At 40.4% G+C, this 27,986-nt stretch overlaps 1 protein-coding gene across 1 annotated transcript in view; it reads left to right on the forward strand.

The window, feature by feature from the left end:
* The first annotated feature begins 555 nt into the window (after positions 1–555).
* The window catches only part of OVCH2 (ovochymase 2), a 31,860-nt gene continuing 4,429 nt past the window's right edge, over positions 556–27,986 (forward strand). The window contains exons 1-18 of the mRNA XM_074956955.1: positions 556–985; positions 4,258–4,355; positions 7,773–7,882; positions 8,629–8,720; positions 12,021–12,193; positions 13,662–13,757; positions 14,894–15,045; positions 15,822–16,017; positions 17,810–17,833; positions 19,526–19,616; positions 19,725–19,858; positions 20,485–20,625; positions 21,766–21,896; positions 22,695–22,788; positions 24,408–24,539; positions 24,803–24,874; positions 25,518–25,704; positions 27,161–27,230. Coding sequence (XP_074813056.1) covers positions 4,265–4,355; positions 7,773–7,882; positions 8,629–8,720; positions 12,021–12,193; positions 13,662–13,757; positions 14,894–15,045; positions 15,822–16,017; positions 17,810–17,833; positions 19,526–19,616; positions 19,725–19,858; positions 20,485–20,625; positions 21,766–21,896; positions 22,695–22,788; positions 24,408–24,539; positions 24,803–24,874; positions 25,518–25,704; positions 27,161–27,230 — 1,986 coding nt within the window. The 5' untranslated portion in view covers positions 556–985; positions 4,258–4,264. The remainder of the gene's footprint in view (positions 986–4,257; positions 4,356–7,772; positions 7,883–8,628; positions 8,721–12,020; positions 12,194–13,661; positions 13,758–14,893; positions 15,046–15,821; positions 16,018–17,809; positions 17,834–19,525; positions 19,617–19,724; positions 19,859–20,484; positions 20,626–21,765; positions 21,897–22,694; positions 22,789–24,407; positions 24,540–24,802; positions 24,875–25,517; positions 25,705–27,160; positions 27,231–27,986) is intronic.

The following is a 27,986-nucleotide window of genomic DNA, read 5'->3' on the forward strand; positions in this document are numbered from 1 at the left end:
ATACCCAGTGTCCTTTTCTGTTAGTGGGATAAAATGGGAGGCAAATCACAGCCTCTGATCTTTCTGCTGCTCCAAATCTTTATGCCACTGAAACAAACAACCGCTTGCTCAAGCAGTGATCAAATAAAGACAATTGCCCATTGCCGCTTGACTTTAGCGGCTATGTAATGAAAGTTTGGAGTATTTTGTTGTTCTTCTGCAAAACAACCAGAGTTGTTTCAAATTTTGTAATACTAAAAAAGTGTTTAGACTTCCACTGAATAAGATTCAGTTCTAAAGATAGGGATTTTCCACCTTCTTTGCGTGTTCTTGCTGGTAAGTGTGTTCTTTGTGTGATAATCTGAGAGGGAGGAAGGAAGGCCCTGGTCCATTTGAAGTACAACGGAATCCAAAGTTGTTTATAATACCTGAAAATGAAATATGCAGCTAGAAAAGTGACAGGACGGACAGTCAGGCATTGGCCAGCACTGCAATACTGGGATTAGAGATGGGCTTAAGCTGTTAAACTATGGACCCAGACCTGGATTTCAAACATCCCAAAGTTCCTGGGCTTTTGGGTTCAGGGGTTTGGTTTGACCTATTATAAAGATAGTGACCATTTGCAAAATACAGATCTAGATCTGGGTTTGGATTCTGAACACCTAGAAGAAGATGATCAAATTCAAGGTTTCTGTTCTGGCCCATGTCTAGTCTGTATGGAATGAGACTTGTGGTGCTGATTGCCAAGGTTGCAAGGTATGGGAGCGACAGCAGCCAAGCAATGGAGAATGAGGATGGGATTATCAGTGCCTTTGTCTGGAGCTGCTATTGCATCTTATCCAGCGTGCAGCAGGGCAAAGACAAATAGGCAGTGGAGGAAGAGAACAAAGAGCAGTTAGAGAAGGCGAGAGCCTATGCTCCTCTTTTGTTGTCGGAGACAAGAGACAGAGTGTATAGTACATGCTGTTCTGTTCCTTTCCCCTTGGACCTCCTAGGTCACTGCACAGTAAGTGTTTCCTCTCTGTATTCTAAATTCCAAACAAGCTGACTGCTTATTCTTATTGTAAGTGACACTGTGTGAATACTTTGTCATATTACCGATGAGAAATGGATATGCCAGGCTCAGTGACATATGGAAAAATAAGTAGTTACACCGTAGCTGTTAGACTTTGTGATCCTGAAAGATGTCACTGTGATAGACTAATCAGTGACCTCTTCATTATATGCAGTTGATTTTATTCTTTACTTCGCAAAGCAGGTACGAGCAGTCAGAAAAAGACAGCCCTCAGGACCAGCAAGGGAACAGTGGTGTTTTTTCAGCAGAAGATAGAAGAGCAGCTGCTTAAGGGTGTTTCTAGGATAAGATCTATATACAGTTGAGTTTGATTGATTGAAAATCAGGCATTCAGAACAGGGTGTCATCTCCTATCACCCTGCGACTGATGAAAGGAAGCGAATGGCAAGAACCTATAACAGAATAATGGATCAAGTGGTCAATGCTGAAGCGGTGGAGTTTGGAGTGTGCTACTGTGAAATTAATGGCTGATTAGAAAGTGGCATGTGCACTTCACATGAGAATATGTTCAGAAGCGATTTAGAGGCTAACAGGCAAAATCACATTTATGTGATCACTGGGGAATTATTTTTTTTCAGAGCATGAATGAATGAAAGAAAATATGTGCCCCTATGAAAATGGTAATCATACTCTTAGTAATGAAATGTCCTTTTTGTTTCTTGTAAAAATTGGCACATTATCTGTTTGCAGTGTGGAGTTATGTAATTTTTTAGAGCCTGTGTGGATATATGTATTTCGGTGGACTCTCTGAATTTGCTCAAGATTTTAGATAGATATATAGAAATACATACATATTGTTCATCCCATATCTTGTCTCAGACTTTAATGTACACCCTATGCAGGAAAGGGTGCTATTGCCTTTTGGTTTTTGTGGGTATGGCTACAGTAGGGAAAATGGTGCCTTTTACAACATGACAGCTGAGGGAGCCTAGAATTTACGTTGACGAGCTAAATTGAGGTAAAACAACAACTTGCCCTGACTGCAATAAGATTTTACAATCTGTTAGCGACCATTGTAAGAGTATACTCTTTCCCCAGTTTAGATAAGACTTGTAGCTTTATTTGTGTCTTCCAGATTTCCTAGTAGTATTTATCTTTTTCAGTGATAACACCAACTGTGATGATACCTAATTTTGGCCCTTATGTATTTCATACGAATTCACTTTTGCTATGCTGATATTTTGGTCAAATCTGTTATTTTATTCCAAATATTTCAAACCACACTATAGTTGCCTACTAATTTAATGAGCAAAAAAAAAAAAAAAAAAAGAATAAATGGAGATGCATTCTCTTTTCTAGGTTTCCCAGTGCAATCTGTCTACTCTGTCTGCCTTGTTTAGGCTCCTTAATATAAAATTTTGAAAAGCAGCAAAATGATTTAGGAGCCTAAGTCCCATTTTCAAGAATGACTTAGACACTTCGACTCACAATGAGACTTAGGTTCCTGTGAGACTTCAGGTCCAAAGGCCCAGGTTTTTAAGGGTATTTAGGTGTTGCTTCACTCAGCATTGCAAGTGTTTCAATGCCTAAGTCCTATATTCAAAATTGACCTTGGCACTTAGGAGTCTCCTTGAAAATCAGTGGGACTTAGGCTTCTAAGTACTGAAGTCACTTTTGAAAATGAGACCAACATTTAGGAATTTAGACAGGTTTCAGAGTAACAGCCGTGTTAGTCTGTATTCGTAAAAAGAAAAAAGAAAAGGAGTACTTGTGGCACCTTAGAGACTAACCAGTTTATTTGAGCATGAGCTTTCGTGAGCTACAGCTCACTTCATCGGATGCATAGCATATCGTGGAAACTGCAGAAGACATTATATACACACAGAGACCATGAAACAAAACTTCCTCCCACCCCACTGTCCTGCTGCTAACAGCTTATCTAAAGTGATCATCAAGTGATCATCAAGGAAGGCCATTTCCAGCACAAATCAAGGTTTTCTCACTCTTTCCCCCCCCCCACACAGACACACATACAAACTCACTCTCCTGCTGGTAATAGCCCATCCCTCTTTGAAACCTCTCTTTATAAAGAGAGGTTTCAAAGAGGGATGGGCTATTACCAGCAGGAGAGTGAGTTTGTATGTGTGTCTGTGTGTGTGTGGGGGGGGGGGGGGAAGAGTGAGAAAACCTTGATTTGTGCTGGAAATGGCCTTCCTTGATGATCACTTGATGATCACTTTAGATAAGCTGTTAGCAGCAGGACAGTGGGGTGGGAGGAAGTTTTGTTTCATGGTCTCTGTGTGTATATAATGTCTTCTGCAGTTTCCACGATATGCTATGCATCCGATGAAGTGAGCTGTAGCTCACGAAAGCTCATACTCAAATAAACTGGTTAGTCTCTAAGGTGCCACAAGTACTCCTTTTCTTTTTTCTATTTAGGAATTTGAGTGTCATTGTGAGTCAAAAGTACTTCAAGAATTAGGATCCTAAGTCCCATTGACTTTCAAAGAGACTCTTAAGTGTCAAGTTTGTTTTGCGGGGCTGTAGCCATGTTATCTCACCCACCTTCTCTCTCCCCTAAGTGTCAAGGTCACTTTTGAAAATGGGACCTTGTCATCTATGTCAATTATACCTTGCAGCGCTGAGTTGAACAACACCGGAATACCTTTAAAAATTGGGCCTTAGTTGCTTATGTCCCTTTTGAAAATGAGACTTTGATTCTGCACTTTTGAAAATTTTACACATAAGTTCTTTGAGTCAGGGACAGTCTTTATTTTGTGTCTTGTACAGCTTGGACACACTGTCAATACATTTCTCAGATCTGCTGTGTTGGCTAACATGTAAAATACAGTAAGTAAACATCACATACACCAGCAACGAGAACTGTGAAAACTGTATTGACCTAGAATTACAACCAATTGGTTTTCTCTGGTGTGATGCTATTATATGTTTACTGTATTAGCTAGATATCACCTAGGGGAGCATGCAGTAATTTACAGTTCTGCCATTTGTCTTGAATTGGCTGTTTATTTTTTCTGTGAGACTTCAGAAAATATTTAGCAACAAAGACCTCAGTAACTTTAGGTTTATAAAAGGTATCATGCTTGGTTAAATTTGGAAAATTTAGTTGTGCCCAGTAAACGCTTTATGGCTGGATTAATGAGTAACCTCCACTTTAATTAGTCAATTGCTGGTCTCCCACAGCGTTATTTTCTTCTTTCCCCCTATAAAAACTCTTCCCATCTTTACTTGGTCACTTACAGCCTCAAAATGCCAGTAGCCCTAGGCGACCTGCTTTTATTCATGCTTGGGATAGTTTGTCTTAGAGAAGGAAACTCCGTGCCACTGCGTCTACAAAAAGGTAGGATCAAGATTTAATCATTTTCTAAAGGCAAAAGCCCAGATTCTCAGATGGTGTAAAACAATGTAGCTCCATTGAAGTAAAGGAGTTACACTAATTTATACCAGTTGAGAATCTGACCCTAGGTCATGTCTGTCCACTGCAGAGTTTTCAAACTGTTGGGTGCGCCCCCCCTAAAGGGGCACAGAGGAACATTGGGGTGGCGAGCGGCAACGCCAGGTGGCTTGGGCTTTAGCTCAGGCTTCAGCTCGGCGTGGCAGGGCTCGGAGAGGGAGTGCCACCTCCACCCCCCGTGACTAATCTCTTTTTGTATGGTTGCGGGGGAGCGCAACCAAAAATTGTAACTCAAAGGGGGATGGGGGGGCTCAGCTCAAAAAGTTTGAAAACCGCTGGTCTACAGTATGAGGTTTAATTCACTCCTTTTGTTATGTTATTGCATGTTTGTGAGTGGACACTTGAGAATAAAAGGTTTTTCAATTTAGCTTAATTCTTCCTTTAACAAGCTAAACTAAATCAAAATAAGATCTTTGCAGGTTTGCCCCAAAATAACAAAAGTTGTGGATTAAAACTGATGTAGTTATTTCTGTGCCAATTGTATGTTACCAACCCAAAGTCTTTACTTCAGTTGAAATGAAATGACTTGGACTAGCTCCTCTTTTAAATTGTCTTGTATTTTAAAATCCCAGAGTGTACTCCATTTGGACCCATTTTGGAAAAAAAAAATCCTGAATATTCCTAATGATTTCATTTGTGTAGATTATTTGTTTCACTTTTTATATGGGTGTCAAGACACAAACCACTGTTGGAAATGTCTCTCCAGCCACTGGGTAGAAATATAATGACTAATCTGGATTGTTTTCACAACTGTGTCCAATTTAATCATACCTCATGATTTTTTAATTGCTATTTGGTTTAGGAATATGGCAATCATTATTAGAAGTGTTAAGAGTCGTGTTGTGGATTTCCATCAGTCTCTTATTGAATAACGCAAAAATATGCATGTGGTCAGTGGGATCTGATTTCAATTACAGTCTGAGAATCCAGAGACACTCCAATGCAGTAAATCTATGAGATCAGAATCAGGCCAATTGTATTTTTTTGTGATCTCAACTTCACTTGTGCAAAAGGGTAAATTAAATTTCAGCAAATTACCCATAGTTCCACTGTTTTTTTTATTTGAATGTTTTCACGGACATTTAAGTCAAAAGTGTCCCTGGAACATTTTATTACAAACACTGCCAGCTACTCTTGGTATACTAAATAATGGCACATTTTATTGCTGCAGCATTCTGCCACACAGGTAGCTGCATTGCAGAGATAGGTGAGAGAACCCTATATACATGGTCTGTTAAATGCTTTGGAGACTTTTGACTTCACTGAAAATTTTCACACAGTTTCAAATAGAAAAGCAAAAATGGGAATTATGGGTAATATGCTGGGTTTGGAAAATGCATCAAAACGACAGTGCCCTTTTCATTAATACAGATTGCAAGTAGTTGCTGAAATTGGAAAGATTGAGTTTAGCTTTGCAAAAAAACCTCTATAAACTCAGTATTATTGCTGTAAGTGTTTTTCTGTGTACACACACAGACACACTTAAAAAAATATAAATATATCTGTCTCAGAGAGCAAGCTGGGTAGCAGAGGTATTTAGGCCAGTGCTGAATGCTTTTGAAAAGTCCACCCATAAGTTGCTGATTATCAAAGCCTATGTAGTGGGTAGGTCAACCCCATTTGTCCAAAATGTTTTAAGGGATGCAAACGAGTTTGGCTAAATGCATGGTCCAATAATTGACGGAGTTAGTGGAACAGCAATTCATTCCCAACATTTATATAAAAGGGAATTTCAGATTAAAGGGGTTTTAAGTGTTCCTATATATATTTTTCCTTGTTTGCCTCTTAATATTTGTTCATGGCAGAAAAAAGTCATATTAGTAAAAATAAAACATGAGGACACCCAAATGGAGAGCTCCTGTAGCATGTAAACAGTTGCTCTTTGCTGGTCTGATACAGGTTCTCTACATTAGTGATTGCCTTCAGATCTCAGAACATATAGCAATGGGTGAGTCACTGGTCTGCTGCATGAAGTACTTAGAGATAGAGCTGGTTTTACATGAGGGGGCACACACCTGTCAGGGATGGACTAGGTTTACATAGTCCTGCCTCAGCACAGCGGGGCTGAACTAGATGACTTCTCGGGGTCCCTTCCAGCCCCACGTTTCTATGATTCTATAAGCTATGACACCAATTGCAGGTTAAACCAATTCTGTCAGACTTTTGCTCCACTGCTTCCCTCCATTAATTAGCCAATAAAGTGCACTTTGCTGGTGGTGAATTCAAGAGTACAAGACAAATACTGAGGCTCTAGTCCTGCAGCCTGAGCTGCACTCCTGCATTTCGGCAGAGTCCCACTGAAGTCAATAAGGCTCTGGTGAAGTAGTCCACCAGTGTGAAACTGATTGCAGGATCGGGCTTGAAGATGGGTTCACTTTGTCTCGCGGGGTGTAAAAATGGGTCCCCATCTTCCCTCTACCATGAATGACTGCATAAAATGCTTACAATCTGAAAAACAGGGAATGCAGCTATTGGAGGAAAAGATGGGAAAGCCTAAAAATGGCTTCATAGTGTAAGAAAAAAATACAGATCTGCCCTCCCCTCCCAAAATGAAGGAATCTGATGACACTACTCAGAAACACAGAGCAGAACAAACAGACATCTCACAGTATCAGCATCCCAGGACATATTAAAATGTAACAAAACTGTTCCCTGGATTTGTGAGTGCTTCAAAGCAGGGCTGGAGAAAAGTGGCGCTGGAGCAGCTTTTATCACCTTGAAAGCTTAAGTTTGTTTCTGATGTACCCAGTGCAGGCACAAAAAATGGAGAACCTGTGTCCTGGTCTACACTAGGACCTGAAGTGAGTAGACTTACGTCGCTCAGGGGTGTGAAAAATCTGCACCCCTGAGTGATGCAGTTAAACCGACCTAACTCCTGGTGTAGACAGCGCTAGGTTGACAGGAGAATTCTCCCGTCAACCTAGCTACCGCTTCTAGGAGAGGTGGATTACCTACGTTGACAGGAAAGCCTCTCCTGTTGGCATAGGTGGTGACTTCACTGAAGCGCTACAGTGGTGCAGCTGCAGCATTTTAGATCCAGAATAAAAAGGCAATGAGGAAACACAGAATTATTCCTGATCCTATAGAGACCAAGCACATTAATGAGTGTTCAATGGGAGTTGATTGTATGAGAGGACTACAGGATTGGGCCCTTATATGTCTCCTACTTGATTCTACCCCTGAATGTCTGCATGCTTGTTGGTGTTGAAATCTTTGATGCTAGAGTCAAGAACAGAATGATACACACAAGCTCATTTTCTTTCTTTTCTTTGATTTGATTGATTTGATTTTGATACCCTTCAGATTCTAGGTGTGGACACAAGCCACATGAAATGAAGCCATGGAATAATTTCAACCTCCTCACTCGCATTGTTGGTGGGAACCAGGTGAAACAAGGCTCACATCCGTGGCAGGTTAGCGCAAGGGAATGCAGTTTTATCCTGTGCCACTTTGGAAACAAAGGCCCAACTTTTCATAGATGTAACAAAAGCAGAAAGGCAGGGGTACTTTGTGCTCATTGGCACATCTGGTGCTCTATTGTTGAGTTCCATGCTGCTTTTAGCAAGAGCAGTGAAGCAGACAGAAGGCAGGAATAATTTCCACACTCTCCAAGTTCCTATAAACTTTTGTTATGTTTATTATTGGGTCTTAAAGGGAGTCTGTAGCTGGCCTGTTATAAATAGGGATGGGTGAGCTTGTTTGGAAAATAAAAGAACCATCACAAACCTCCAGAGAATGTAGTGATTGGGAAGAGGGTGGTGCCTTGTACTGTTTGGTGGTCTGAGACCGCAAACTAATTTCACATAGGACACCGAACAGCTGTGAAGGCTTCTGGCAACCTGTCTGAATTGTAATGTATAGAGTCTAAACAACCAACTCCCCTCTCCAGTGTGCTGAATATGCCCATCTTTTTGCCTTTGTGAAATATAATTTGTACTCATGTCACAAAATTTTTTGGCGATAAAACTAAACACTTATTGGGGCTCAATGGGAGCTCTAAGAGCTGAGGACACCAAACCCCGCCCGAATCCCAAGAAGTGGTGTTGAATTTTCTTAATCAGTGTTAACTGTAATGTGGTGAAGGCTTTGAGAATGCTCTCTTTCCTAGATCAAATCAGATGTACAGATTTTTACATGACAGGCATTCTTTATGATGCAGGTTTCCTTGAAACGATGGCAAAGGCATTTCTGTGGAGGCACCATTGTTTCTGCTCAGTGGGTGGTCACGGCAGCTCACTGTGTTTTAGACAGGTATGGATGAGGAATTTTACTACAGGGCTGCAAGTGAAGAAAAGTGTATTGCTAGTAAAAGTGCTTGCGCTATGGCATTTGTCTGTGGGAATTGTTTACAGACCCCAATAACCTTTCCATCTGAAAAATACTGGTTGCAAATTGAATTTTTATTGGGCGCGTGGGGGGATGGAAAAGAACTCATAAACGTTCACAAGCCATTTAAAGGAGGAAAATAGACCCAAAGTATAGTAAGGAGCAGCTATGTTGTTCGGGGATGGGAATGTACATCCAGCAATACCAATGGAGCGTAATACTTCTGTAAAGGTTACTTCGAAGCGGCATAATGCAAGACACTAAGGGCTCAATCCTGCCTCATTGCATGCCACAAACTTCCAGTAAAATAACCAAGAATTTTGAAATGCAGGATCAGGCTCTTCAAAAGAAACAAACCTTAACAAAAACTGGAATCTTGTGGGATGAAAGATGTCCAGTAAAATCCAGGGTGCTAATGGAAGAGAGCTAGAGACTCAATAGGTGGCACTCTTACCTCTGAGTACAAACTGGGTCCCATTATAGCACCGGGGAGTGCACTGCTGCTGGAGATTCTCTTTGCAATTAGCAATGATTGATACCCCTGACCTAACCTCCTCTGATATAACACATCTTGGGGGAACCCAGGGTTATGAGGCTCCTCGCTACAACCTGCCCTTAGCATGAGGAAGCCTTGTCTATGCCTTTTGTAGGTCAGTTCCCCATTTCCATGGGCAACACAAGCACTTTCTCTTCTTTAAGCCTTGCAGGCTCCATTGTCACTCTGTAGATTAGCGACTGGCACACTCCAACGCTTGAGCCACCAAGCATCTCTCTGGAGTGTCCAGCCTCTGGTTCACTGACCGCATACTTGCAGTATTCACAGATTCACTGCTTCCAAAGAAGCAGCATGCCCCTGCTTACCAGTTCCTCCTCAGATTACCACTCCACCTAACACAGAGCACTTAGATATGTGTATTGTGAAATCAAGGATAAGGTTTATTTAACAAAGCACAGAGATTCGAGTAGTACCGAAGAGAAGTATTGGCAACAAATGGTTACACATTCTAGAGCCTACATATAATCACGTCTTTAATGTAGAGTATTGCGCACCCAAAATCCTTGCAGCACTTTACAGCCTGGCTTGACTGTGGCCTTCTCTGAGACAAGCACGCTGTCAGCTTGCCCGCTAGGTGACAGACCTAGTGTGTTCCTTTGTATTCCAAGATATACCAGCACAATTCTTTGTCTTTTATTCATAAATAGGGAATTTCTCTGCTGTTTGTTTCATCCTGTAGATTTCCTCTCTTGTCGATTTTTTGCAGTTTTAGGGTATGTTTACACTGCCCACATTACAGTGTGGCTGCGGCAGCGCTGTGACGTGGGCAGTGTAGTCACACACAGCTCTCCTGGCGATGATAAAAATAACCACCCTGAATGAGGGGTGGTAGCTTTATTGCTGGGAACTGTGTTCCCAGCGATGAAGCGCTGTCTATACCGGTGCTTTTCAGTGGTAAAACTTTTGTCACTATGGGGTGTTTTTTCACACCTCTGAACGACTAAAGTTTTAGCCCTGAAACTGGCAGTGTAGACACAGCCTTACTTAGCCCTTAGCTCAGTATCCAAATAGGCATACATTGTGAGGCATACAATACACACTACCCAAATGGCCAGACAGAGATATAAATGTCTGTTACCTGCTGCCTGACAGGAACCTTAAGAACATCATTTTAGGTATAGATACATAACTTCTTAATTATCTATCCATACATGTCACAATGATGATTATGAGCTACTGGTTCTCTGTAGAGACCTTACATACTACCTTTTGGTGAACTATTATGAATCTATCCGAATCAAGGGATCCCTGTAAAACTGTATATACTCCGTGTCCTCTGCCAGTTGGCATCAAGGGGTCCCTGGGTCACACATAGTAATTAAAGATCCCACACCAGGGAACTGAGGGGAGAGGCGGGAGCTGAATTAACCCCAGTTTCTGTCCCTTGGCCTTATGAATCAGCACTTTCACGGAGAAATCAGAAGGCTAACGATGCTTATCAATGTAGAACAGTTACTTTTTAAAAATTAGGAATGACTCATATCACTGAGCAGATTCATCAAAGGGACGGGTTCAGTTTTGAATGTTAATAGGAAAATGCCTTGTCTGGTTACTACCTGTGAATAATTTTAACGAATTAGGCTGGGATTTTCAGAGGCATCTAAGGGAGTTAGATGCCAATTCTGTGGGAAGTTTGCACCTAATTCCTTTAGGTGCCTTTGTAAATCCCAGCATAAGGAGATCAAAACTGAGTTTCTCTCTGGAAAACCAGCACTTCCTAACTACTGAAGTGTCTAATCTATGTATGCAGTAGTTTTGTGTAATTATTGTAATGCATTGCTAATTTCATTGAGACCTAGGATGGAATTCACTTTTATGGGGAGAGCCAGCACAGGGATGATATACCACTTAATGGCACTTATACCCTCACAATAGGGTCCAAATGGGAGCTAAATGGTGTGTAAGCAGTGCTTTTCTCTGCATAGTGGTGAATTTCACCCTTACTGTTAGGATACAGGACTGGGAATTTTTTGATCTGGGTTCTAGTCCTGATTCTGCCACTGACTCAGAGGATGATCTTGGGGAAGTCACAGGTTAGTTTCTCTGTGCCTTAGTTTTCCCATCTGAAAAAACATCATGATCTAACGTTGAGAGCACAGGGCTAGAAATAAGGAAGTTCCTGGGTCTGCCACTGACTTGCTGTTTTGCTTGAGCAAGTCACTACTATGTACCTCAGTTTCCCCATCTTTGCTTACTTCACGTGGGTGTTGTGAGGATAATCTATTAATGTTTGTAAAGTGCTTTAAGATCTGTGGATGGGAAGTGCTACATAATGGCAGTCCTTATCAAAATTGTATGTTAAAAAGACTGAGGGGATGTCTACACTGCAGTTGGAGGTGTGACTGCAGCATGTGTAGACATCCCTGAGCTAGCTTTAATCCAACTATCTTCAATACCAACAGCAGTTAATCTGCAACAGCATGGGCCTCAGTGTGGGCTGTACAAGCCCATTCAGGATGCTGGGTGTTTACTTAGACAGCTAGCCTATGCTGAAGTCCATGCTTTACTGCTAGATTTACTGTTACCTAAAGTAAAGCTAGCCTGGAGGTGTCTGCACATGCTGCCAACACACCTCTGATTGCAGTACAGACATATCTAAGAATGCCTATATTTTTCATTGTCCCCTTTTTCTACTTTTGCTCTTTAAACGTTAACTTTCTACCCTACAGACACTTACGCGATTACCTGAACATCACTGCTGGAGAACATGATTTAAGTCTCATGGAGGAAGGAGAGCAGACACTACCAGTTAAAGCCATCATTAAACACCCAAATTTCAACCCCAAAAGACCAATGAATTATGACATTGCCCTTGTGAAGCTGGATGGTGCTTTCAACTTTAGTAAGGCCACAATGCTATACAGTTATTTGTAATTATAAACATTAAGCTCACAGACCTCCCTGTTAAACATTGTTGTTAAAGCATAACTCCTAAGGAGAAATATTTTTATTCTCATTTTAAATACATTTCTTCATAGAAAAAACAATTGTACCATAATAAAATCTACAGCATAATGGAGATGGAAAAATTAAGAATACATCAGTGTGCATGGCCTTTGTGTTTTTGAGAGAGAGTAATTAAAGGTCTGGAGGCAAGTCAGAAAAATAACTGAGGTGAATAGACTTATTCACATGGAGCAGAACCTTGAAGAATAGGGTATTACTCATTGGGAGTACAGCTGTTAGAATTTGGCCCTAAGTATTTAACTGAAATGCTTGTGTTGAAAAGAAATTATGTTCATGCATCCACAGAGTGGCACTCCCAGTATGTTCCAGCTGGGCCAGATTAAGGCAACTCAGGGCCCTAGTCAGTGGTGCTGGAACAATTGTATAGGGGTGTGTGTGCTGAGAGCCATTGAACCAAACTGTAAACCCTGTATACAATAGAAACCATGTCAAGCCAGGGGGTGCAGTAGCACCCCTAGTTCCAGCACCTATGGCCCTAGACATAACATAACATGACATGGGCCGTTTCTATGGCCCTGCTACTGTGTCATCACCCCACCACCCACTTTTGGTAGAGGTGACTGGAGTTCCCCTCTCCTTCCCATAGAAGCAGAGGAAGGACATGGAGTTCTCTTTATAGTGACAGCATGGACCCACCTCCATTTGGGAGTAGGAAACAGACAGGGACAGCAGCTTGCATTCATTCTTTCAGTACTTACTCCAGCAGTCAGGGTGGGCGAGCTGGGCCCACTGCACTCTCTCCTCTTACACAGGGATGTCTCCTGGAGTAGTGTACCTTGCTGTTAATACCACATTGAGATGCATGAGCCAGTTATCTCTCTCAGATCTATTGTTTCAGGTTCTCTGCAGACTCAGGCACGCATCACTGTGTTGTTTATACTTGGTTCACATTTGCATGGTTTCCTTTGCAAGCATGAGGACCAGATTATTTTTTTAATAGGAAAATTTAGATTCTTTTATAGAAAGATAATTTGAGTATCTAAGGTCTGTAATACCTATGACTTAATCTGGTCTTCCATTCTGTCAAGCTAACAAATGGCAACACAATGAACCAACGAATTCTCAGGTTAAAAGAATACATTCATCCAATAAAGCACCAGGAAAGAAGGTAACCTCCTCAGAGGTGCTTTGAAAACAGGCATTGGTTATCATACTCTGAGGGCATGAATGAGTTTCCAGCAGCTTGTAACAGGTGTCTTTTTCAGATTAACCCTCTGATTGATGTCACAATAAACTACAGTGCTATTTTATTTAAAGATTTAGTTGAGAAGTAAAACAAAGCTTATGTTCTTAAGCTCTTCTTTCAAATGTTTAACAAGAAATTCCATGTATATTCATGGTAGGTTCATCAGTTTTGCCAGCCTGCCTTCCTGATGTGGATGAAAAGTTTGATCCGGGAGATGTTTGTACCACTTGTGGTTGGGGCCGTCTAAAAGAGAGTAAGCCACTGAAATAACTTTTTAATTTTCTTAGTATGGCTTATAAGCTCCTTTATTTTATTTTTTTCTTATTTAGGTGCTTAGCAGTTTGTGCAGCAGCATCAAATCTACAGACCAGACGAATGGTGTAAACTCTGCGAGAGAGAGAGAGAGAGAGAGAGTTCTTTTAACTGGGATTCTAATGCAAAGCCTTCCACATTTTTCTGACTCTTCAGTTTTGTAACATATTATGTTGGGTCAGCTTGTATCTGAAAGTCAGAACACAGACAATTTAGGCATCTAGCCACAGGTGGGCCAGGAAGAAAACAGCAGCTAAGAATCAGAATTGGAACTTCAAAACAGAGCTTAAGTGGTACAATGGCTCTGTGTGGTCCCTTTGCACTGTGCACAAGAGTAAATTTCACCCTGAATGTATTACAGAACTCTGAAGTAGTTTGCCAAAGGAGGTTGTGGAAGCAGGAGGTATAAACTCAAGTCCTACCACATATCCAAGTATTTTATTTTGAACATTTTAACTTTTTCTTTTAGTTCAACTGTCCGAGGGTGGAATAGTTTTGTTTTTTCTTTAAAGGTGAACTGAAATTCTTTCTATATGTATTAATAAGTGTTTTATAACAAACTTAAAATACATCTGTGGTATATAATCTGAACATCATATGAAAATCTTGAAATCAGGAGTTGTATTTCATAGTTACAAAAATGATCCCATTTCATAGGGTGAAAATGTCTGGGGGGATATTTTGCATGAAAACAGGACTTTGGGGGGTGGGAGAGAACGAGCTGATTTTTGTTTTAAAAGTGGTCTCTTTTTAATGAAAACCTGTTTTCTAAGGCTCCTATCCTGCAATGGCCTCTGCATGGGCAGATCCCAGTGCCTGCACACGTCACTACAGGATAGGGGCCTACATTTTCAGATCAAGACAGTTGAAATTTTATGCAGCCAAAGATCAATATTTGAATTGAAATATTATACACCCACATAAAACTTCACACAGTCATATACCCAATGGCTGTTTCTCAAAATACAACATTTAGACGATGAAACTTCGCCAAAAAACCCCATATCATTATCCACTGAACTTTCAGTATGTCGAGCAAACTCGTTTCCTTATTTTTTCTTTAATCTTCTATTTTAGATGGAATCCTCCCTCAGGTCTTGCATGAAGTCGACTTGCCAATCCTAGACAACAAGGAATGTTCTAGAGCTTTGTCAACCTTACGGAATCCAATCCGAGGAGACACTTTAATGTGTGCCGGATTTCCAGATGGAGGAAAGGATGCATGCCAGGTTGGTGGAACAGATAGCCTTGCAGACCTTGCTGCAGCTCACATTTGTGTGTGTCTGTGTTTTGAGTGAATAGACGTATGCTATAATACAATGATCGGCAGTGTAATCCATTTGATATTTTAACTCTTCAAGGATGGCCAGTATAATCCATTCACGACTTCACTCCATTTTATTCTCACATCCCTTGTGTATGGGTTCCTTGAAATTACTTAGGGTTTGGAAAACCTTTCAGGTTAGCCTTTTGGAACATGTCCCAGTGCAATAACACTTGGAACTTCTCATATTCAGAACACTTCATCAACATTAACTAATGAAGTCTCATCATACCCCAGGGAGGTAAGTAACAAAGTGGTGCTCTGATTATCAAGAAGGAAAAACTGAGGCTTGGAAGTTAAATGAGACACTCCTGGCCACAGAGGGAATCAGTGTCAGAACCAGAACTAGAATTCGAGTTCCTCGTTTCAGTCCTGTGCTAAGACCATAACTCATCCCACTCTTGCACTAAAAATGTGGACATGCATCTTGGAGGCAGGGAACATGGTTGTCTGTTTTTTCCTCCCTCTCACCCTCACAATGATCCTGACTAAATACAGCAAGCCCAGCTGTGGAGGCACAGTCTGATTTCCTTGGTTGTCTTAAAGGGACATGCCCTAAAATAGCAGGGGGATTACTCCTGTACAAAATACAGCTGGATTTTTCTGGAATCATCCAGTGGGAGCTCATACTTGCTTAGTCACATACATGCTTTATATTAAGATGGGTTACCTTTATTATAGGGTGATTCTGGAGGCCCTCTTTTGTGTAGGCGTAAGCATGGTGCCTGGACTCTAGCTGGGGTGACCTCCTGGGGTATGGGATGTGCTCGAAGCTGGAATGATAACATGAGGAAAAAGTATGATCAGAGAGGATCGCCAGGGGTTTTCACAGATCTTCGTAAGGTGCTCTCCTGGATTCAAGAAAACGTCAATACTGGTAATAAAACCTCCACAAATACATTAGTAATATGTAGGAGTAAAGATTTCCTGGTGTGTTCTTCATGGCTCCATTTTTTTTTTCTTTTTTTAAGCTTTGCTTCATAGCAAATAACGATTATGGATTTCATTATGTGTCTAGCTGGACAGCACTCCGATTGCTGATCCTTCATAGGAATAGAAAGGTCATTGTTTAGAACTGTTGCAAATGGTGACTATTTTATTATCATTTTATTTTATTTTGTCTTCTCCCTGGACAATCATTGAGTTTCAAGGATTGGATTCAGTTGGTGTGTTAAAATGGAACTTTCATTCATTTACATCCTTTTCATTAGTTTATAGCAGAATATTTGTGATCTCTTGGGCCCAAACCTGCACTTCTTGAAGTCACTGGTAGCTTTCCTTGAGTGAGCTGTGCTTGGTCAGGCGTTGTAACTGTATGGAGAAATCCATACTTTCATGAGTTCTCCACCTTTCACACTTTCCCTCACTGTGCACAGAGGGTCAGCATGAGGATTATTCACCACTTCTAAATTAATGGAGCTGATGACTTAAATGGTGCATAGGCTTTGTGCTGTCACTCTACACAAGGGTGAATTTTACTCAGAGCAGTTATAAGTTGAGCTAATATTTTCTTCAAATTTGGGCTATTTTCTTTAAATGAAATCAAGGGTTGTGGGAGTATAAGTGGAGATAAATATACATTAGCTGAGAGTCACATATACTGGCTGGAAAACGTTTTTTTTTTTCCCCACAGAATTTAAACAAAAAAAAGTTTTTAGTGAAAATGTGAAAATGTCACTGAAAGTTTCAACTTTTGATTGAAAAACTGAAATATAAAAAAAAATTGAAATCAAATAAAAAACCAAACATTTTGTTTTCAGGGTTATGTTTTCCAGTGAAAAACTGAAATGTCTTCAGGAAAGCACCTGCTTTCCATGCAAATTTTCATTTAATTGAAATTCTAATTTTCCATCAAGAAAAGGTTTGAGTGGAAATTTTTTTATCAGCCCTATTCATATATTCTTCTTCTTTATTACTTATTTAGGTTATTCTGCTTAAATTATTTGGAAATAACCTAGCTCGACATAAAAAGGAGTGCTTTAGAAACAACCCATAAAATATCATAAATTCCATTTGCACCCACCTTAGAGCCCCTTCACAATGTCAGATCAGTACAAGGGGTCTGATAGTACAACTGAGCATCAGGCCCAGAATGTCATTTGTATGACACTACCAGCCAGATTCTGCCACCCTTAATCTGCTAAATAGTACCTTACTCCACAAGTAATCACATTCAGCTCAATGGGACTACTCAGAGTAGGATGCTACTCTACTTGATTAAGGATTTGTCTGCATATGAGTTATTCTGGAATAGCTATTTTATTAATAATAAATATAAATAAAATAGGTATTCCAGAATAACTCCATGTGGGGGACACACTTTCTTATTCCAGAATGAGTGCCTTTTTCTGAACTAGCTTAATCCACTTCCAAAATAGATTAAACTAAACTGATAAAAGTGCTGTTATTTCAAAATAAGTGTGTCCACATATGGAGTTATTCTGGAATACCTATTTTGCTTAAAATTCACACCCTATCTTATTCCAGAAGCCCTAAAGGTGACAGTCTGGTCCAGAGTTAGTAATTTCTGATTTAAAAAAGAAGTTTGATTAAAATTCACTATAGTTTTTACAAATTTATTCATTTTGATAAAGGCAAAGTGTATAGAAGATTTGTCATGAGACTGAATGTGCTTCTCTAAAATTCCTTTTTTTCCTCCCCCAAACTAGATTTGAAAATGAAAAGTTCTACAGGTGAGTACTTTAAACTTCTACCTGTGTTAGAGATATTATGGCAAATGATATAAAAACTCTATTGTTACATTAGCTATGATGGGGGGAAAATACATATTTATGGTCTGATCTTGTAAACAATTAAACCCTGATTCAGCAAAATATGTATTTAAAGTTTAAGTTCATGCTTAAGTCTGTCCCTACTCAGAAAAGCACCTAAGAGTGTGCTTAAATATGGTTGACCTCAGAAAGGGAAGTGGGATTTGAAAAAAAATCCTTTAGAGCACCTAATATAAAAATAAATGTTTTCATTCATTTTTATTTGCATTACTTGTAAACAGATATTTTTAAAAATAGTTAAATATTCCTCTGCATTGTAGGAATGAAAACTCAAATAGTACATGAGAACCAGAAACTGAGTGGGCATATTTTGAAGTGTTATATGTAAAAAAATAGAGTTTGTGGTTTGCATTCTTCCTTTCCACTATGTAGTTGTACTCAACTCTTCAGTAAACAAGTAGGTTTATTTATAGGGCTGTCAATCACAGTTAATGCATGCGATTAATGCAAAACAAATTAACTAGATTAAAAAATATAGTCACTATTAATCAGTTTTAATCACACTGTTAAACAATAATAGAATACCAATTTAAATTTATTATAAATAGTTTGTTTTTACTACATTTTCAAATATATTGATTTCAATTACAAGAGAGAATACAAAGTGTACAGAGCTCACTGCATATTATTTTTTATTATAAATATTTGCACTGTAAAAAAGATTAAAGAAATAGTATTTTTTTCAATTCACCTCCTACAAGTCCACTCAGTCCTACTTCTTGTTCAGCCAATCACTAAGACAAACAAGTTTGTTTACGTTTATGGGAGATAATGCTGCCTTCTTCTTATTTTCAGTGTCACCTGAAATTGAAAGCGGGTATTAGCATGGCACTATTGTAGCCGGCATTGCAAGGCATTTACGTGCCAGATACGCTAAACATTCGTATACCCCTTCATGCTTCCACTTGTAGGATCTTAAGTTTTACATTGTTCTGTTTTTGAGTGCAGTTATGTAAAAAAGAACGAAAGAGAAAATAATAACTCTACATTTGTAAGTTGCATTTGCACAATAAAGAGATTGCTCTACAGTACATGTATGAGGTGAATTGAAAAAGTTTTTTGTGTTTTTACACTGCAAATATTTAATCACAATATAAAATGAAGACTGTAAACTTTGTATTCTGTGTTGTAGTTGAAATCAATATATTTGAAAATGTATAAGAACATCCAAAATATTTAAATACATTTTAAAATTCTATTGTTTAACAGTGCAATTAAAACTGTGATTAATCATGACTATTTTTTAATCTTGTGATTAATTGCAATTATTTTTTAATTGTTTGACAGTCCTTATGATAAAAATGTTGCACTAATGCTCTTATCGTACAAACGTAAAGGGATTTAGATAGCTTTTTTTTTTCCTGGGCCTCACTGTGCATTAAAACTTTGCTGTCTGTTCCCCTACATGTGAATAAAGGGGGTAAGCAGGAGGGAGACGCAATACAAATCTAATCTTGTGACAAAAATGTATCTGAGAAATTTTAAAACAGTAATCTCGTAATCCTCCTTCCATGCTAGATGAGCTTTTGGGGGTAGCAGATGACTGTATGTCAAACCTAATTTTTTGTTTCATTTCAAACCCCCACAATGCAGCATCATGTAGCATCCAGGATGGTAAACTCCCCAGCAATGAAGGTGAATTACGTTTCCCCGAAAGTCCCAAACATTTCTATCAAAACAACCAGTGAGTAGATGCAAGCATTCCTTTTTCAGAAGCTACATGCAATGACCTTGCAGCTGTAGTTTGTTGTTTGATTGCAAACAAGAACTCATCCAGTTTGTGTCGTTGCAGGTTGTGTGTGTGGACTCTGCTGGTCCCAGAAGGAATGCATATACTACTTAATTTCTCCCACTTTGACGTGGAGTCAGACATGTTCTGTGACTATGATTCTTTGTCAGTGTATTCAAAAGATGACAGACTTGTTGGTGAGTTGCTTTTCAGTGATTCTGTGAAATATTTTCATAAAGTCCTTCAATGTTGTTTAAAGTTATAATAGAAACTGGATCCACTGCTTTCAGGCTGTGTATGTGTTGTCACTGATCACACTGAACTCATGCTTGCAAGTTACATGTCATGTGTCCCTCTAGGAGCTTGGCCACTAGATGCTAGCAGTTTACTATTTCCGCTACCTAATGGAGTTACCCTTTAACTTCAAGTGGTAGAGGCTTGTGTTTTGGTAAAAAAGGGCCTTGGTTGAAAGCCTGCTGACAACTCATGCAGGAGTGAGTGGTATTACCCACTTATTACAATTTATTGGGGAAAAGTGTTTGGAGGAGGAACTGAAGGTTCAGTGAAATGATAATGGGCCAGCACAGAGGATGTTAGTTTTTAGCTTTTGGGCTTTTTCAGCTGTAAAAGCTTTTGGACTTTTGAAAAGCGCAAACTGAGGGACTGTAAGAATTCTAGTTATATTTGTACTTTTGATTTTTTTTAATGGCCAAATACTGTAGCTGAGGTTTTATTATTTTTGATATGCATACATTTTCTCAACCAACTTTACTATGGTTTTTTAAAGATGATTGTTCTCTAATAATAAATATGTAATTTGCAGGGAGATTCTGTGGGGTTGACTCTCCACTACCCATTTTGCTAAGCTCCAATGGTATAAAGCTGAAATTTGTCTCTGATAACAAGGCTTCTGGAACTGGATTTTCAATGGTGTACAGAGCTCTTTCACCAGATGCTCTTCCTGGTAAGTGTTAGTGCTGTATTATATCCTCCCTGTCAATTCGTTGTATAAAATCCAATGTATTCTTGAAGTTAGCTGTTCTGAGGCCTATGTAGTTGCACTGTCAGGCACATGGCCTGAGAAAGTGGGGATGGATCTTGATTAAGTTCAGTCTGAGGCTTGGTTTGAGGCTGAAAAAGCATTAGCATAAAGGATGAAGGTGTGTGAGTGCTCTTTCTAAGCAGATGATGGGATGGAGAGGACAAGGGAACTAACTGCAAATGGGACTATCGGGGCTGTCCTGAAAAACCCTATTGCTATGAGGAATCAGGAGAGAGATGGTCTCAGTGAGAGTCCCTCCCCCCCCGGTAATTTCCTCCCCACCAACCAAGTGGGATCACATCCTGTTCCCTACAACACAGGGGTGTTCTAAGGCTTATTTAATTAATTAATGTTTGTAAAGTGGCAGAGATCCTCAGGCGAAAGATGCTACAGAGGATCCTGGGTCCAATCACTCCTTCTAGGAGGGAGTCCAAGGGAGACTGCTAAGTAGGAGGAAATGTTTTTGGGTGGGGTTTGTTTTCCCCATGGAACAGGTCCCAGGGCCAGCCTCCAAATCTGGAAGATCCCCTGATCAAGCAGAGAGAGGCCTTGTGTCTCTGTGACTCTGTTTGCTTCATTCCTTGGCAGAGTGATTCCTTTTTAAAGGCTTCTACAACTGTGTGGCAACTGCCCCCAGCACTCCTCTTAAAGGAGATTGCCATCTGGAGGAAGCACTGGCCATGTTACCTTTCCAACCTGATCTCCGAAGGGTATACGGGGAGGCAAAGTGCAGCTCCCTGGCCTTTTCTTGTCACACTCCTTCTGCTGTGGCTCTACACAGATCCCAGTACCTGCAGAGTGCTCTCTGCAGGTTTGGGAGAAGTATGTTACTGCAGTGGGCTGGCTCTCTCTCCCATGTGGGAGGGGGATGATCTGAGGGGAGAGGGTCCCCTCTGTGCATGGATCACAGTAATGGGCCAAATCATTCTCCCTTTCTTTTTCTGTATTTCACCTGTGAGAGCACTGCTTGGGAGCTGTTCTGGATTTTAATTTAATGGATGGACAATGAATAGGAAAACACTTGCTTCCCTTTGATTTTTTTTTTTCCCTGTGTGTTTCTAGATTCTGGCTGTGGGTCCTTAGCTGTCCTCTTTGAAGGAGGAGTGATACAAAGTATGAACTATCCTGAGCCCTACAACAATCTGGCAGACTGTCACTGGATTATTCATGCTCCAGAGAACCATGTAATCAAGGTACAGTGCAGGAAGGGCTTACACCTTTCATTCTGTGCAGATAATTTCTTTTGGAAAGAAATAAGTCGTATACTAAGTGTTGGCAACAAACGCTTACTTTAGTTAGCACCTTCAATTCTTGTGTAGTGCTGCTGGGTCCAGTGCATGCCTGTTACATTCAATCCGAAAAACAGCTGTATTCTCATATTTCAGATCTGTTAGAACTGTAACAAAGTTTGGAATCATTTAGACTTGGGCTTTTGGCTTGGCCCGCTGGCACTAGTTGCAAATCGTGGATCTGGATCTAGGTCTAAACTCCAATTTCTCCAAAGTTTTGGGGATGTTTGAACTGGGTGTTTTGGTTCATTGCTAGTGTAAATTAAAATTATATTTCTCTCATTAGCTATAAACATAATGATTTTCCTCCTATTAGCCTTTTGTTGAAGACAAAACAAAGAGTCAGTTTAATATTGCATACACCTTCTTCTATCAGGGGACTTGTGGCACCTTAGAGATGAACCAATTTATTTGAGCATAAGCTTTTGTGAGCTGCAGCTCACTTCATTGGAATGCATCCGATGAAGTGAGCTGTAGCTCACGAAAGCTTATGCTCAAATAAATTGGTTCGTCTCTAAGGTGCCACAAGTCCTCCTTTTCTTTTTGCGGATACAGACTAACACGGCTGCTACTCTGAAACCTATCAGGGGACTGTATCCTGTCCTTAGAGGAGCATGACCTAGGGTATTAAAGATCTGTAATAGGTCTTCCCATCTCTTAATACTAGCTCTATAATCTAATTCTTTCCTTTTTCTTTTTAAGCTTACATATGAGTATTTTGAAATAGAGGAAAATGAAGACTGCTCCTATGACTCTGTAACAGTGTATGAGGATGTGACAAGAGAGGAAGAAATAGGTTTGTTTTTTGGTTTTCAAAACAGGTCGTTGATTCAGACCTGGCTTCTTCTGTTCTCATTTTGTATCTCCAAACACTATAATTTAGCAAGTAAAATCTTGACAGCCTGTAAAGTAAAGTAACAAATCAAAAAAGAGCAATTCCCCTTTACTGCCACTAGATGCTGAAATGAATAGTATTCTCAGTACAGTACACACTGACATTTTTCACCACTGATCCTTTTCAGAGGACTATATCTACTATCCATTTACTTAAATAGAGAAACATATCTACATCATTAAAATCTTGGGTATTTAAATTGTATCCTAAATGCAGTGCTTAGGAAATACTGCCAGATACGTGTTTTGCACCACTGGTGTTTGACACACTGATTATACAAAACACCTCAGGTGACCTGAGTTCAGTTTGCTTTTCAGGGACTTGTTCTTCTTCACTATCCCGTTGAACATTGGTGTAACTCTCATTAACTTCACTAGAATTGCCCCAGGTTTATGGCAGTGTACCAATAAGTTAGAGGAGAATTGGGCCTAAGGACTTGTTCTATCGTTTGTCAAGGGCTTGGAATACATAATAGGCCCAATTCATCCCTGTGCTGGTGCTAGTGTTGGAGCAAAGACACAGGGGAGGTAGCTTGTGCCTCCCTTTATTCAGAGACTGCTGGGACCAGTTGGGCCCTTGGTGGTCTAAGGAAGCCGTCAGGACTGCCTTAACTTGCACTTCCAGCAATGGTTCCTATAGGCTTGTGCAGGAGTACAGGACTGCCATGGCCAATGCCTTGCCACTCCAGCCCATGCAGGAGATTGGGTGGAGTGGGATTCCTGCACTGGGGATATTTTCCAGAGGAGTCCTATGGTTACTTTCAGCCCCTTTGCGGCAGCGTAGCAAGGCTGAATTCACCTGTAGGCTTTGATTACTCTTTACTGACTGAAATTGGCTTTGTTTGGAGGAATCTGAAAGCCGCTGGAGAATGTAGTTGTGCTGTTGGGAGCAGTTTTGTGTCTTTGGAAGGTAACAGTAGCTTTTTTGAGATGAGAAGGTGAGAGAAAAGGGAACATCGAACGGTGCGGTACCATTTGTAAACTACAAACTGTAATCATTTTTTGTAATAACTTGGTCAGTTAATGACAGTGGGATGCTTGGATGATGCAAGGAAAGCCAAATCTCCAATGTATTCCTCCCACAGTTGTGAAACATGATGAAAAGGACACAAATACCCACAACAGAACTGGCAGATATAAATCTATGAATGAATGCTCCACAAATCCTCATCTAGACAGCTGAGGTTAGACATGGACCAGATCTAATTATCCTGAGACATGGGAGGGGATCTGAAAACCTAAACGCAAAATTGAATTTTGCAAATGGCTTCTATATTTATGGACCAAAGTCCTGGATCCAAACGCCTTGAATTTTTGGGAAGTTTGGAATTTGGATTGAAATATTGTTGCTGAGTTCCATGAGAACTCATTCTAACATATACAAAACTAGGTTTCTTTCCAATCATGTCTGTGTCTTGGAAAAAGTGTGCTTCTCCTTTCCACCTTCCCCTTTTCTTTTGTTGCCAGTAAAAGACATAATAGTTATATATAATCATTTGTAAATCTTGGGTCTGTCTTTAGCTAGGTCTTGTGGATTTGCTGTCCCAGCGCCTGTTTTGAGCACCTCTAGCATGATGCTGATCATCTTTCATTCAGATGAAACCGAGACCTTTGGGGGATTCCAAGCCACATTCTCCTTCATTCATGTAGCAGGTAAAAGAATTGAAACATAGTGTATACGTGGCAGCCTGCTCTGCCTTGGGGGCAGCAGGGGGCTCTGCAGCGAATCTTGGTATTTCACCTGGTTTTGCTCTGGGTAAGTCTCCTGGTAAAATGTAACTGAAGATTTCCATCATCAGATGTTGTTCCCCTGTAGATAGATTACTAAAATCACAAGAAATTACTAGTTTGCCTCTGTGACAAAACCAAGAGTAACTTCATTTGAGATACACTAATATGCTATTTTCACTTGCTAGATTTAAATATATCAGATTCTAACAATGAAACAGCACCTCCTGAGGGTCTAGATACCACCACAGAAATTCCAGGTAAGGCAGCCTGTGATACACCTTCTTCAGTGGGAATGTGGTACAATTTGCGTGGGGAGGAGGGCTTATGATTGTACCTTGAGTTGCTCCAAGATGCTCCAGTTGAGAAGAGCTAAAGAAATAAAGGTGTAAAGAATGAAGAGTTGGCTTTAGAGTAGTAGGCCCTGATTGTCTGTCTGGTGCCTGCACCTTGTGCACTCACTTACACCAGTAAAATGTGGGTTTAAAATGCTACTATTTTGATTTGGTAACATTTTGCAAAAACTCACTTTGTACTAGTGTAAGTGATAACACCAGGCACTGGAGAATCATGCCTGTACTTTTAGAAATTGTCTTTTCACCCCTAAAGGTTTATAGAGTGGGGTGAGTCCGCAATATACTACAGACCTAAGGCTTATTCATTGTACTGTAGATGATCTTACTCTTATGAATAGGCTCTTTTTCTGCAACAAGCATCTTCTCTTGGTAGTGGTGTCCCTACACATTTTGATGCATTGCAGTGGGGGAGGTTTAGGGTTAGGAAAAAGGTTGCTGAGGTAGGCTACCCTCACAGTAAATGCAGTCAAGCAAATGTAAACTCTTTCCCCCACTGAAAACTGAACTTTCCTTGAGTATATAAACCCTTTATGTTCCATATTAACAGATGACATCTGTGGAGTGCCTTCAAATCAGCCCAGGTTTCTCTTCAGTAGGATAATGGGTGGTGAGGAAGCTGTTCCCTTCTCATGGCCTTGGCAGGTCAGCATACAGATTTCAGCTGAGCACATCTGTGGAGGAGCAGCTCTTACCAAAGAGTGGGTTGTCACAGCTGCTCACTGCTTTACTTATAAGTAGGTACATGTGGAAAGAAGATACTATAAGATTTCTGGAGGGAGTTTTTTATCACAAAATGTCATGTACTGTACAATGTGATGGATGGATGTGTTTTGATTTAGTTCTATTAGATTGGCGTAAAGCATGGGCAGCTAACATCTTCTCATACAATTAATTTGACACATAAGGGGATACTGACAAGATTTATAGTCCCCAAATCTGTCAGCCCTGGGGAATTCCTCCCTGATTGTCCTGTGCCTCTCCATAGCATGAGCTGCCAGGGCCCATCCACAAATCCAGAAGATCCTTCAGAATCTGTTTAGATCCTGGGAGATCAACAGGAGGCCTGGTCTATCTTCCCAGAGGGTTGTGATAGGCTTGTCATTATTAAGAAGCTCATAAACCCACAGATTCTACCCCTTGTTACTGGGATTGGGGAGGACACCTTTATGGAAGGAGTTAATCATGGACCTTGGCAGCGGCAGCTCCCTCTAAAAATATTGTTTCCAAAAAGTACTGTAACTCTCGAGTATTTTCTAGATCATTTGTAATGAGTATTATATGACTGTGTTCATTTTGTACTTTAATGAAAAGCACATATAAAGATCCTCCTGTTCTTATTATTGGGTTTTCTTTCCACAGCGGGGGCTCTCTTTCTGCAAGAGCTTCTTCTCCCAGGGTTGACCCTAGAAATTCTGGTCCATTTTCAGATAATTTTGAGATTATCTTTTAAAATCAGAGGTCAAATTTTCAGAAGTCTTAAGTCCCATTTTGAGAAGTGACTCAGGTATTTAGGGTCCTAAACCCCACTGATTTGTTTTCAAAGGAACTTAAGCTCTGAACTGCCTAAGACACTTCTGAAAATGGGATGTAGGTGGCTTTGGAAATTCTACCCCAGGTGTCCTGCTTTTGCTGTATTTTGCTGTAAAAAAAAAAAAAAAAGAAAAACCTATGAGAACTGTGGTCAGAGGGAAATTCTACATTGCATGATCTCATCACATCAGAATCTTTATATGGCCTCTGGTGGTTCTGCATTAATTGATTTTTGTCTCAGCAGAAAGAGAAACAACTGTAAAGGATATGACATTTTTTCTGTTGTGTTTTGATCTGTGATTCTGTTAATCATTTTTTATTTTTTTTAACGAAAAACTGACGTGAAACTAAAAAATGATGTTAAGTGTTGATTTGGTCCCTAGCATGTCTATGTCCTGCTGCTTCTCTAGATGCTTTGTATAAAAATCAGACCCTGCAAGCTCTTTCCTCCTGGCCCAAATAATTCTTTTGCCTAATCACACTGCCAAGTTACAGGACTTGATTGTGCTGCTATTGAAGTTATTCCCGTTGATTTATGGGATAGGATTGGGCCTCTAAACTTAAATCTTAGATTGTTAAGGATTAATCATGCCAGAGATTGTTAGACAAACTTCATGGTGAGAAGAGCCCTGAGTATGTTCCTGCTTTCTTCTTTTTTAGGGAACAGTACAGAGATTTATGGATGGTGGTTGCTGGACTCCATGATATTACAGAGCAAGAGCACAGTCAGGTATGAATTAAACCTGGTTTGTACATTAAATACTTCTCACTACCTGGTAGCATGGAGGATGCAGCAGATTGTTGAGTTGCTGTGCAAATATAAATGGAGGCTACACATGCGCACAAGGAAGTTTTTAAGTGCCAGCACAGAATTCGGAGGTGAGCAGTAGTGAGCCCCAAACTCTGAGCACTGCTCCCAACTCACAAGTGTGAAGGGTGCAAAGGGGGCAGCGCATGGTGGAGGAATGGTTAAGCCACAACTGCTCCAGTATCTTAATTCTAAATCCTGTAAGACCTGGTGATCGTTGCTAATACAAATGCTTTCCGGTGTGCTTCCCTTCCGCATCTCATTCTGCTGATTTTAGTTCCTGAATGTCCTACGTGTATATCTCTTACCTATCATGACAAGACAGCTGCTTTCCAGCAGTTAATCATTAATAAGGCTAAATTTTAGTCATGGGTATTTTTAGTAAAAGTCATGGACAGGTCACAAGCAGTAAACAAATTCACGGCCTGTGACTTGTCCAAGACTTTTACTATATACCTCTAACTAAAACTTAAGCCAGGGGACTGTGGGTGCTCGGGGCGGGGGGAGGGGAGCAGGCTGGGGATGCTGGGGGGGGTGGTCTGGGACCCCCGTTGGTGCTGGGAGGGGCAGCCAGGGGCTCTGAGAGCTGCTCCTGCCACAAGTGCCGGCTCCGCAGCTCCCATTGGCTGGGAATTTCAGCCAATGGGAGCTGCAGGGGTGGTGCCTGTGGGCACAGGC

The sequence above is a fragment of the Natator depressus genome, chromosome 6 (assembly GCF_965152275.1).
Source record: "Natator depressus isolate rNatDep1 chromosome 6, rNatDep2.hap1, whole genome shotgun sequence".
NCBI lineage: Eukaryota > Metazoa > Chordata > Testudines > Cheloniidae > Natator > Natator depressus.